A 13787-nucleotide genomic window follows, 5' to 3' on the forward strand; every position below is an offset into this window, starting at 1 on the left:
AAAGGAAAATACAATCAATAATTCAAGCATTCTAAACAAAAATATTAATAAGTAACTATAAAGAGTGCACACCAGAATATGATAAACACGTTCGAATAATTTTTTTAAAAGATGAAATTAAAAAAATAAAAGCTAAAAGAAGGAAGTGTCATTTGACTTTTTTTTTTCTTTGATATTTTTCTGTCATCACGTACTAAATCCTATGAAGGAAAGAATTATGAAAAACCATAGAGGTAGGCCACATATGTCTGCTTTAATGACAAAATAAAAGTGTCATGTTGTGACCCTCAAGTTTTAATACAAGGATTTTTTTTTTTTTTAACAAAGTGCATATTCTCTCTCCTAAAAATTCCTAAAGTACACTTATTTAATTTGTTTTTTTCAAAGTATATTACTTTTACGTGATCACTAGGAAATCGGGTTTGGTCACCTTGACCGGGTTTGACTTTTTTTTTTAATTTAAAATATAAATATTATATTATATAAAATTATTTTTAATTGGTTTTAAAATTATTTATTTATTAAATTAATTTTTTAAGAGTTTATTAAATTAATTTTTTTATTAAGAAAATAATATTATTAAATATAATTATTTTTGTTATATTATTTAATTTACTTAAGATATTTTTTGGGTGAATATTTTTTTAAATTTGAATTTTGTATAATAATATATTTATTTTAGTAAAAAATTTAAATTTTTTAATATAATTATTTTACTGAATATAATTAGTTTGTTTATGTCATTAGATTTAATTAAAAATGATAATACTTTTTGTTTAACAATTTATTTATAGAAGAACATTCTACCGCATTATCAATAAAATACCTAAATAATAACATTTGAGTAGTGAAAAAATTAAGATGAAAATACGTTAGGACAATTATTTTTATTATGATTATGTTATCAACAAATTTCACATTTTTTTTTATTTTTCCGTTCATTTTTTTCTTCATGTCCATCTCAATAAAAATGCGAGTTAAAATGAAATAAGATCCTTAATATTCTTGTCATATTCGTGTGACAATAAATCAAAAAAATTATAATAAACTTTGGTAAAAAAAAAAAAAACCACTAAAAACTTTCATGTTTACTCTGTATCCCACAAAATAAATACAACTGTAGAAATAACTTATTTATAAATAGATAATCAATGTCTTAAAAATAATATCAGTTAAATAATCAATAATAAAAACATTGAAAATCCCATTAAAAATAGAAATCAAAATACGATTAACTGGTAATATTCATTAACAAAGACTTCCGATTTATATTTCTTAATTAATATCTTTATAGCATTAATTTATATTTACTGTGTCGTAATAGCCTGTCTCTAACTTGAAAGGGAACTTATTTACGGGTTAGTTGTGGAAATGGTTAGAATTTTAAAAAATTACTATAATGAATATTTTTTTTTAAAAAAGTATGAAAATGAGTAAATCATATACGATTTCACAATAAAAAAAATCGTATGTCAAAGATCTCACTTTTTAAACTTTTTACTGAGAGTATTGATAAGAAAAAAAAAAAGACAGAGAGTGTAATGAAATTTTTTAAAGTAATGAATCCGAAAGTCTAAATCACTAATATAAAATATTATCCGTATGAAAAAAAAGAAAAGAAGAACAATAATTAAAAAGCTCTTCCATTTCTCCGGCGTTTGCAATACTTAAAACCGTAACTACCCCTACATTATCCATTTCATTACATCCAATAACGTCGTCACTTCACAACTTATGCAGGGGCTCTAGCGTCAATTCACGTTCAGAGTGAGCAACGTGCCAAACCCGAAAATGCGATCTCAGAAAACTCAAAACTCCAGCAACCTTCTTTTTCTGCAATTCAGATCCCTCTCAAACCTTGCTCACTAACTCGTTCTCTTCCCCTTCTCAACTCAGTGAAAAACTGAAAATTCACCGAGTCAATTCGCTCCTCTCGCAGCTCATGGCACCACGATCCTAGTTTAGACGCGCCCGCATTTGATTTTCCCCGAAGATCTCACTCTCAGCCGCGTCGCCGAGTCGCAACTCGCTCCGAACTCGGGAATGGCTTCTTCGGAAGCCGATTCCCGGCTGAGTCAGGTCGTGGTCCCCGCGCTCGAGAAGATCGTCAAGAACGCGTCGTGGCGGAAGCACGCGAAGCTCGCGCACGAGTGCAAATCGGTGATCGAGAGCCTCAACCACCAGCAAGCGCCGCCGCCGGGATCTCCGTCGGACAGAGAACCGGAAACCGCCGTCCCCGGTCCGCTCCACGACGGCGGCCCGGTGGAATTCTCGCTCGCGGAGTCAGAGTCCATCCTCGCGCCGCTCATTAATGCCGCCGGCTCCGGCGTTCTCAAGATCGCCGATCCCGCCGTCGACGCCATCCAGAAGCTCATCGCGCACGGCTACCTCCGCGGCGAGGCTGACCCGGACTCCAGCGCCGCCGCGCCGGAGGCCAAGCTCCTCTCCAGCCTAATCGAATCGGTTTGCAAATGCCACGATTTCGGCGACGATGCGATGGAATTGCTCGTCTTGAAAACCTTACTCTCCGCTGTGACGTCGATTTCGCTGCGAATCCACGGCGATTCATTGCTCCTCATAGTGCGAACCTGCTACGACATATATTTGGTCAGCAAAAACGTTGTGAATCAAACAACGGCGAAGGCGTCGTTGATTCAGATGCTGGTGATCGTGTTCCGGAGAATGGAGGCGGATTCCTCCACGGTGCCTATTCAGCCGATTGTGGTGGCGGAATTGATGGAGCCGGTGGAGAAATCCGACGTGGACAATTCGATGACGCAGTTCGTTCAGGGTTTCATAACGAAGATAATGCAGGACATTGACGGCGTTTTGAACCCTACGACGCCGAGTGGGAAGGTTTCTTTATTAGGTGGACACGATGGTGCGTTTGAGACAACCACGGTTGAGACTACGAACCCTACCGATTTGTTGGATTCTACAGATAAGGACATGTTGGATGCGAAGTATTGGGAGATTAGTATGTATAAGACGGCGTTGGAGGGACGGAAGGGGGAGCTTGTGGATGGGGAAGTGGTGGAGAGGGACGATGATTTGGAGGTTCAGATTGGGAACAAGTTGAGGAGGGATGCTTTCTTGGTGTTTAGGGCGCTTTGTAAGTTGTCCATGAAGACACCGCCCAAGGATGCGGCTGGGGACCCGCAGCTGATGAAGGGGAAGATTGTGGCTCTGGAGTTGCTGAAGATCTTGCTGGAGAATGCTGGAGCTGTGTTCAAGACTAGTGAAAGGTATCATGTTTTACTTAAGTTCCTCTTTAGGTTGAAGTTTAAACTTTGGCATTGTTGCCAGTTAGGGAGAAGATGTGTTATATTTTAGTTTTGCTGGTAGATGACAAAAAGGTGTAGTTTCTAAGTTAAACATAGTAGTGAAGGTGGTAGACTTGATTGCATTGTCTGGATGTTCTGTCTAGGAGTTAACTCATAAGTCATAACTATTACTTTCTCACTTGTACATTATATTTTATATGGTTAGGGATTTAGAATTTGACGACACTAATGTTAGAACGGACGTGCTATATGGGATGAAATAGTCTTTTAGAATTTTGACATGGCAGATTATCAGCTTGTTTGGAAAACCGATTGTGGGTGGCCACCGTAGGTTGCTGGAAGTAACAAAGGTGTTACTTTTGTCCCAAATGTAACTTTGGAGGCTGCTCACTGGCTTTCCAAACATGCACCATAAAAATACTTATACTCACCCAAAGTAGATTTAAGAAAGGGACATCAAGATGCATGTGGTAGTGATTTTGTGTACGTATTTCATACATAATCAATTTACACTATTAAGCAGTTCTGATGTAAGAATTAGCTTGCTTACATGTTACAACTTGTCCTTGTAGATAACGATTTTAGCCTATCTGACCATTCAGATATACCCAGGCATCACGCATATTTCACTTTCTTTGGAATCAGTTTATGCCTTAATATTAATATATGGTAACAGTAAAAAAAATCTTGGATTAATGTAAGACATTTCAGGCTTGATATGCTGGAAGTATACTTTTCATCTAGTGGCAGATTTTGTTAAATAATCGTCCTATAAAAGCCATTTTTTTCCAGGGTAAGAATGAATTTAATTATGTTGGTGTCAACGGTTGCAGAAATAAGAATAAATTTGAATTACGCACGCACACATAAAGTTATCTATTAGATAATCTAAAGAGAAATATGTTAATGCAATAATGATGTGTCTGGGAATTTCTTGTTGGGAATTGTTAGATTAGGCTTCACAAGTTTGAGAATATTTTTATCTTTACAACCAGTCTAGTCTTAGCAATTCCTTTGAGCAGGATATTATATGGTTTCTACTAGAATTAAACATTTTCCTTTGAGAACTAATTTAGGTCTGAAAAATATTATGTTTGCTGGATACCCAACTATATATAAAATAAAGCTGATTGATATGGTCATTATAAGGGCAGTGGCCATTGTCCATTTTAAAATTTAAAGCAATTTGGTCGTTGTATGTGCACTGTGCTCTTTGTTGCTGTTGACATCTTGATCTTTTCTGCATCTTCCCCTCCTTACTTTCGAGGTTATAATCTGAATCCCAATGCAAACTACAATACTCAAGGCCCTTTTTCCATGTTGAAAATATTTGTTCAATTTTTGGCTTTCATTTTTCCATTTTATTTGGATTAAAGAATAATTCTTTCCAGTATTCACTCTTAGAGTTTTTCAATCTTGATGGGAGTGAATACCAATGCCATTCTTGTAGTAAAAACTTTGTTCTAATCTCGACTTGTCAATTTTTTGCTATTCCTGGATTCAGCTGTAGATGAAATTGTTTTTATTTAGTTGTTCCTTTCCCTGCACATTGTGCCTTTGGGAACCTGCAATCTGGAATTTCAGAACTTTAAGGTAGATGCAATTGGTATGCACTGTCACTGACAATGTAATCCCCCCCTTCCCCCATCTCCAATTTGTAGATAGGCAGTTAAGTATGTCTGGTAATCATGATTTGTTTGTCTTCCCTAGGTATTTGGGATTATTTGACATATAAAGTAGGAAGAACATTTTCTGTTAGAAATTTAGGAGCCATTTGAAATACCTACTCTGGATACTAGCTTCTGGTTTTTTTGGATTCTTCTGTACCTAACAGTTTCTTGCAAATTATAACAACAAGGTTACATGACTGTGTCAGGGTTTTGTTTCCCTTCACAATAAATTATGCTATGCATGTCTTGGTTTTTGAATTTCCGGCTTAAGAATTATTCCTAGGCTAACATGGCCATGAAAGTCCTGTGTCTTAGCAAGGTATTCCTATTTGGAGCTACCTCTAAAATTAAATGAATAATTGAATGCACAAAATTATAATTTTGATCTTGCATTATTTTTACTAATTTTGTTTAACATTTTTAGTTGTGCCATACACAAGTTTGAATACCCCTTCTGGCTTCTGTCCTCATAATTGATTCAGCAGGAACAAGTAGAGTAATTAATTAAATTATGTGAACCTGCTATCTATGAATTGAATGTGCTTCATCTTCTGCTATTATATTTTTTTTAGTATGGACTATTACTGTGTTTTGTTTTTTATTTTTATTTATTTATTTTGTGTTTGTCTCTTGAATTTAACATATGACATCTTGTCCCTCATCATTAATGCAAAGTAACATTTTCTTCCTTTGTTCTATACACCACTTGACACTATTTACTTCATAATTTTTCCAGATGACAAAAATAGTACTGATGGTTAAATTTGGTTGTGGATGAGCAGGTTTTTAGGTGCCATCAAGCAGTACTTATGTTTATCCTTGTTGAAGAACAGTGCTTCAACTCTTTTGATTGTGTTTCAGCTGTCATGCTCCATTTTTATCAGTCTGGTGTCAAGATTTAGAGCTGGATTGAAGGCAGAAATTGGGGTTTTTTTCCCTATGATTGTTCTCAGGGTCCTAGAAAATGTTTCTCAACCTAATTTTCAGCAGAAGATGACAGTGCTTCGATTTCTGGATAAGCTTTGTGTTGATTCACAGATATTGGTTGACATATTTATCAACTATGACTGTGATGTCAATTCATCAAATATATTTGAGAGGTGTGCTATTATTTTATTTAATTTTTTATAGTTGTTTTATTTGATTTACTGTATAAATAATATGTGCAGTTTCATGTTTAGAATATGGATCTTAAGTTTAATAGCATCTCCATTTTGTTGGAGTGTTTTTCATACAGCATTCATAGTTGTGTGGCTGAGGCTGTCTTGATTGTCACTTAATATACTCTTTATATTTTATATCTAATTGCTATATTCCTCATAGGATGGTCAATGGACTTCTTAAAACTGCTCAAGGTGTCCCTCCTGGTGTAATGACCACACTTTTGCCACCTCAAGAAGCAACATTAAAACTTGAGGCCATGAAAAGCTTGGTTGCTGTTCTAAAATCAATGGGAGACTGGATGAACAAACAATTGCGCATTCCTGACCCTCATTCAGCCAAGAAAGTTGAAGCAACAGATAATAGCCCTGAAAGTGGAGGTTTTACCATGGTAAATGGGAATGGAGAAGACCCTGTTGATGGTTCTGACTCCCAATCGGAAGTCTCCAATGATGTATCTGATGTTTCAACTATTGAGCAACGACGGGCTTATAAACTGGAACTCCAGGTAAACAAATGAACAAGGTTTTGTTAATAAAGTATATCTTTGCTGTAGCTTTTTTACCAATGAAGCTAATGCAAGTGTATGGCAGGAAGGTATATCACTTTTTAATAGGAAGCCTAAGAAAGGAATTGAGTTTCTGATCAATGCCAACAAGGTGGGTGATTCGCCAGAGGAAATAGCTGCTTTTCTTAAAGATGCATCTGGGTTGAACAAGACTTTGATTGGTGATTATCTAGGAGAAAGGGAAGAGTTATCCTTGAAGGTAATGCATGCCTATGTGGATTCCTTTAACTTTCAAGGGATGGAGTTTGATGAGGCAATCAGGGTCTTTCTTCAAGGATTCAGACTGCCTGGTGAGGCGCAGAAAATTGATAGGATCATGGAAAAGTTTGCTGAACGTTATTGCAAATGTAATCCAAAGGCCTTTTCTAGTGCTGACACAGCATATGTCCTAGCCTATTCTGTTATAATGCTTAATACAGATGCTCACAATCCTATGGTGAAGAATAAGGTGTGCTCACAATCTTATAGTTCTGTAAATTGATGTACACATATGGCTTTGATATGTTTTTGGACCTTGTAAGTTAGTTTTTTTCATTTTTAGTTCCTGTAAGTTCATTTTTCTAATTTTAGTCCCTGTAAGTTGGTGCCTTCTCAATTTTGGTTCATGTAAGTTTTTTTTGTTCATTTTTAGTCCTGTTAAAATTTCAATTTTTTCATTTATAGTCCTCATAAGTTCGTGCTTACAGGGACCAAAATTGAAAAAAATACAAACTTGCAAGACTAAAAATGAGCAAAATATCTTAGATGAACCAAAGTTGAAAAAACGCAAACTTATAGAGACTAAAAATGAACAAATTTTTTTACAAGGACCAAAATTTATAAAGTACAAACTTACAGGGACTAAAAACATATTTAAGCCTACAAATAATTATGATAGAAATGATGACTTATTTTCTTTTTGGTTCTTGAGTTATGCAGATGTCTGCTAATGATTTCATAAGAAACAATCGTGGCATTGATGATGGAAAAGATTTGCCTGAGGAATACTTGAGGGCCTTGTTTGAGAGAATATCTAGAAATGAGATCAAAATGAAAGAAAATGATGTGGCTCCTCAACAAAAACAGGCTGTGAACCCTAATAGACTTTCAGGCTTGGATAGTATATTGAATATTGTGATCCGTAAACGCGGGGAAGGGAACATGGAGACCAGTGATGATCTTATCCGTCATATGCAAGAACAATTCAAAGAAAAAGCTCGCAAATCTGAGTATGTATTTTTTGCATTCTCTAGAAGTGATAATTTCCTTTCCAAATTTATTTCTTGGGTTGCTGAAAACATTTTACCTGATGTTGTTTTTGGCATGAAGAATCTTCTGTTGACTTCATCCTGTTTATAGATTCTACCATATCTACTAGTATTTATCTGCTTTGTACATGATCCTTGTCCATTTGAAGTGTGATGGGTATCAATCTAAAAATGTTCACAATAGTTTCCCCTCTTTCTTTTTCTTTAATATTTTAATGTCAATTTGTTTGCAGTTTTTTTAAGTGACTTGTTAAAGAAAAATAGTTCCTAGATATTTTATTTTCTTGATATGCATTTGCTTGCAATTTGCAGGTCAATCTATTATGCAGCAACAGATGTTGTAATCCTGAGATTCATGATTGAGGTTTGTTGGGCACCGATGTTAGCCGCTTTCAGTGTTCCTCTTGATCGAAGTGATGATGAGGTTGTAATATCTCTGTGTCTTGAAGGCTTCCGCTATGCTATTCATGTTACTTCTGTAATGTCGATGAAGACTCATAGAGATGCTTTTGTGACTTCATTAGCAAAGTTTACCTCACTACATTCACCAGCAGATATTAAGCAGAAAAATGTCGATGCAATTAAGGTTAGTCAAATTTAACTTCTCTTCTATCTGGCTTATGAGCAGCATATAAGCTGAAGTGATTATCAATTAGCAATTCTTATTCTGTGTTATATTACTTCCTACTCATAATGTTAATACCCTCTTTCAAAATGCTTCATTGTCTGTGTATTATTGCATTCCCATGGCATCTTTTATCATTTCAAGTTCACATATACATTTTTCCTTTAATGGGTGTTTTTATCCTATCTGAAGCTACACTCTCTGCAAGTGCTTTCATTGCTACATGCATACCAATATAAACAAAATTAGTTTGGACTTCCCTAACACAAATATAGTAATTACCAAATTAATGTAATGGTTTTGGGGAGTTTTGCAGCATTTGCTGAAAATGATTCTTGGAACAATATCTGAAGGCATATGATAGTAATTATTTGTTGGATCTTTTTTAAGTTTTGGGTAGTGTATTCTTGGTACCTGAACTTTGTGTTCAGTTTTTGTTGATTACATTATATGACTGAACATGTCATCTGTTTTATTACTAGGCAATAGTTGTTATTGCTGATGAGGATGGAAATTACTTACAAGAAGCTTGGGAACATATCTTGACTTGTGTTTCCCGGTTTGAGCATCTACATCTTCTTGGAGAGGGGGCTCCACCAGATGCCACATTCTTTGCCTTTCCTCAGAATGATTCAGAAAAAACAAAGCCGGCAAAGTCAACCATTCTTCCTGTTTTGAAGAAGAAGGGACCTGGGAGGATGCAGTATGCAGCTGCTACTTTGATGCGGGGTTCATATGATAGTGCTGGAATTGGCAGTAATGGTTCTGGTGTCACATCAGAACAGGTGAACAATCTAGTCTCTAATTTAAATATGTTGGAACAAGTTGGAAGCTCTGAAATGAATCGCATATTCACTCGGAGCCAGAAGTTGAACAGTGAGGCCATAATAGATTTTGTTAAGGCTCTATGCAAGGTCTCCATGGAGGAATTGAGGTCTCCATCTGATCCACGTGTTTTCAGCCTTACAAAGATTGTTGAGATTGCGTATGTATTACTCACCTACCCCTTCAAACATGCTACCTCTTTTTGCCTTCCCTCTGAATTTTTCTTTTTCCTCATGGTTCTTGGGGTTCATTGGTTGGGGATTATTACAAAACAAACATACATAATAGCACTTGACAAGCTTTGTTGTTTATAAATTGATTTGACACACTGTTTTTCTCCTTTTTGGTTGATTGCCATTGCCCCTTCTATATCCCCAACTCTCATGCTCACTTCTTTGTAGTCTGAGGAAATTGTTGAATTGAACTCTTTTTTCTGTTCAACTCTGGTAAAATATCATGATGTTTGCATGTGAAAGGGTCACCTGTTTCTTTTAACTCCCAGTTTCGGTTCAGATGGTAAGACAAGGGATAAAGTGCTTAATTTTATTGAAGAGAAGAACATTACAAGTGTGCCCAAGAATTAAGGTGGGAAACTGTAATTTATTTGAAAACCAAATGTTTGGGCAGAGCATCAAGCATATGATTATGTTGCATGATTGGTTGATGTTTATATGCTGCTATCTGTTGTTTGACCCGATTATTATGTAACAGGCACTATAATATGAACCGCATCAGGCTTGTGTGGTCAAGCATCTGGCATGTTCTCTCTGATTTTTTTGTAACTATTGGCTGTTCGGCAAACCTTTCAATTGCAATTTTTGCAATGGATTCCTTGCGTCAGTTGTCAATGAAATTTCTAGAGCGGGAAGAACTGGCTAATTATAATTTTCAAAATGAATTTATGAAGCCTTTTGTTATTGTTATGCGAAAGAGTAGTGCTGTTGAAATTAGAGAACTAATTATCAGATGTGTCTCTCAAATGGTTCTATCTCGTGTCAACAATGTCAAATCTGGATGGAAGAGCATGTTCATGGTAAAGCTGATAAACTCCTATTGTCTATAGAGAGATTCAATTAATGCAAATGTTTGTTCATTTTTTCTCTCCTCTACTTACTGCTCATAGACCTGATTTCAGGTATTCACAACAGCAGCTTATGATGACCACAAAAACATTGTACTCTTAGCTTTTGAAATTATGGAGAAGATTATTCGAGATTACTTTCCATACATCACTGAGACTGAAAGCACAACCTTCACAGACTGTGTGAATTGCCTAATTGCGTTCACCAATAGTAGATTCAATAAAGAGATTAGCCTAAATGCCATTGCTTTTCTTCGGTTCTGTGCAACAAAACTAGCAGCAGGAGACCTTGGCTCATCATCAAGGAATAAGGATAAGGAAGTTACTGGAAAGATTTCTTCATCTTCAGCTCAAACAGGAAAGGAGGGGAAAAAAGATAACGGAGAGGTGATTGACAAGGATGATCATCTCTATTTCTGGTTTCCTTTATTGGCAGGTGAAGACATGATATAAAGTTTATCTAGACATGAATATTCTGGAAAAGTTATGAATTTATGTTTCTTAACTTTTTCGAATGATTAGTGTTTCTTTTGCTACCATCTTGCTTCATGTCTTAAGAAGCTTAGCATGTTGCAAATGTACATATACTTATTTGTCTACTTTCTGCAGGTTTATCTGAGCTTAGCTTTGACCCAAGACCTGAGATTAGGAAGAGTGCCTTGGAAGTCCTGTTTGAAACCTTACGTAATCATGGGCATCTCTTTTCACTACCTTTATGGGAAAGAGTATTTGAGTCTATCCTATTTCCTATATTCGATTATGTTCGACATTCTATTGATCCTTCAGGGAGTAGTTCACCGATCAATGAAGTAGAGGCTGATGGTGAGCTTGATCAAGATGCTTGGCTTTACGAAACATGCACATTGGCTCTCCAATTGGTTGTAGATCTTTTTGTTAACTTTTATGACACTGTCAATCCACTTTTAAGAAAGGTGCTGATGCTCCTGGTTAGCTTTATAAAGCGCCCTCATCAAAGCCTTGCTGGCATTGGTATTGCTGCTTTTGTTCGTTTGATGAGTAATGCTGGGGGGCTGTTTTCTGATGAAAAGTGGTTAGAAGTGGTTTTCTCATTAAAAGAAGCAGCAAATGCAACACTTCCTAACTTTTTGTTTGTTGAAAGTGAGGACTTTACTAAAAATCAGGAACATGCTTCAACAGCTGAAGATGATAGAGATCGTGCCGAGTCTGGCTCCCCAGATAATTTAGAAAGCTTGAGGATTCGTCGTCTTTATACTCATTTAACTGATGCAAAATGCCGAGCTGCTGTTCAACTTTTATTGATTCAGGTAATTTTATATTCTGTTCCTCCAAATATCTTCCTTGTTGTAGAAAGAAATTAAGAAGGAGCCCAAGAACTGTAGCTGTGGCATTTAGTTTATTCAGAAAATTAAGATCCTTTATTTATTTATTTTTATGGTTAACTAGATTCTTATTATTTTAGCACTACTCAAATAATGGATAATATTAAAAATATGCACCTGATGGGAGCAGATGTGTCTTTCCTATTCAGCACCTCATTCCAACGTGCATTGGTGTTCACTTTTATTCTTCCCTGTCAAATTAGATGCATGTGATGTTGCAAAATGATGTTAACTCTCTTTCTGAAATTGGCAGGCGATGATGGAGATCTATAACATGTATCGCCCTCACCTTTCAGCAAAAGCCATGCTAGTCCTGTTTGATGCTCTGCACGATGTAGCGATACATGCACACCAGATTAATGGCAATACTATATTACGTTCAAAGCTTCAAGAGTTTGGTTCTGTGACCCAAATGCAAGACCCTCCACTGTTACGCCTTGAGAATGAATCGTACCAGACCTGCCTTACATTTTTACAAAACCTTGTCATTGACAAGCCTCCTAGTTACGAGGTGGACGAGGTCGAATCACATCTCATCCAGCTTTGTCAGGAGGTTTTGGAGTTTTATATTGAAGTTGCAGGTTTTGAACAAAAATCTGAATCTTCTCATGGTAGACAGCAACATTGGTTGATTCCCTTGGGCACTGGGAAGAGGAGAGAATTGGCTGCACGTTCACCTCTCATTGTGGCTACTCTGCAGGCTATTTGTAGTTTGGGAGATACTTCTTTTGAGAAGAACTTGTCTCATTTCTTCCCTCTCATCTCTAGCTTGGTACGTTGTGAACATGGGTCAAAGGATGTCCAGGTTGCTCTCAGTGACATGCTTAGTTTATCAGTTGGTCCTATTTTGCTACAGTCATGTGGATGATTTGGGTAAAGATTAACCCTGCATTTTGAGATGTAGGATATTTTTTTGTTTAAATCTTTTTGTTCATAATTTTCTCCTCTCTCTCCTCTGCCTTGAATTACTTGTCAATAATATTCTATGACAGTGTATGAAAAGTTGTTAGTGAATTTGTCTTAGCTACACTTTCCTAACTTTTGTAGTTTAGATGCTAGCTTTTCCCGGTCAGGATTGATATGTATTACCATAAGGCTCAATGTTGTATTTTTGTCTATTACTCATTTTTCTTTTTAAAAGAATTAGTTTTGCAGCATTATGTCCTGTAAAGATTAGTCTATCGGAATTTTCTTGTTCTGTGGTGTTTATTTTTCTGGTTGTAAAGCGTTAATCTTGCTGTAAAAAAAAAGCATTAGTCTTAATTAGGGTAAATTTCTTCATATATATTTATTAGAGAAGAAAATAAGGAATTATGAAATAAATTTCTTTCATAAGTTAAAATTAATTTATGTACAAGTAAAAATCAGTTTTTGGAAAGATTAATATAAGGGAATTTTTACAAATTAGCTTATAAAAGAAGTTTTTTTTTTTCCTTTTACAATTATTTATAAAAAAAAAGTTGATCTAAATGGACTTTAATAAAGTTGTCCTTTTATTTGAATTCGTTTTAATTATTAAAATAATGTTTTTGCTGAAGATGATTTTAAGAAAGTTTAATTTTAATGTTATCCTGTAAATATTTTTATACTATTAATTAATTAATTAGAAATTACTTATGAGTAGCAATATGTTATTCTAAAGAGTAATTTTGAGAAAGTTATATTTTATTCTATTTTTTTTATTTATAGAAATAGAAGACAAATATTTAAAAGTTTATAATAATTTACACATTATTTAATCAATTGGACTAAATCTCCTCAATTTATTCTCATTCTTTTTTTTTTATTTTCTTGTAATATAATGATTAAATGTGAGTTCTCTTTAACTATGAGGATTAACATTTTAAAATTACTCTCAAAATAACTTGATTCCTCATTGATATTTTATATATAACCTTTAGAATAATTATCAAAATTTAAAATATTAAACATGATAATTTATAATTAGTATAAAAAATATTTACA

At 35.1% G+C, this 13787-nt stretch overlaps 1 protein-coding gene across 1 annotated transcript; it reads left to right on the top strand.

Annotated features, from left to right (window-relative positions):
- Nucleotides 1-1752: 1752 nt before the first annotated feature.
- LOC100778814 (brefeldin A-inhibited guanine nucleotide-exchange protein 2) lies at nucleotides 1753-13009 on the top strand. The gene is made up of 11 exons (XM_003552296.5): nucleotides 1753-3245; nucleotides 5737-6054; nucleotides 6278-6623; nucleotides 6709-7131; nucleotides 7602-7891; nucleotides 8243-8516; nucleotides 9038-9540; nucleotides 10092-10413; nucleotides 10516-10897; nucleotides 11071-11747; nucleotides 12076-13009. Exons 1-11 carry the CDS (start codon nucleotides 2044-2046, stop codon nucleotides 12688-12690), a joined length of 5352 nt encoding a protein of 1783 aa, XP_003552344.1. The 5' UTR covers nucleotides 1753-2043; the 3' UTR covers nucleotides 12691-13009.
- Nucleotides 13010-13787: the final 778 nt, after the last annotated feature.

Source organism: Glycine max, chromosome 18 (genome assembly GCF_000004515.6).
Source record: "Glycine max cultivar Williams 82 chromosome 18, Glycine_max_v4.0, whole genome shotgun sequence".
Lineage (NCBI taxonomy): Eukaryota > Viridiplantae > Streptophyta > Magnoliopsida > Fabales > Fabaceae > Glycine > Glycine max.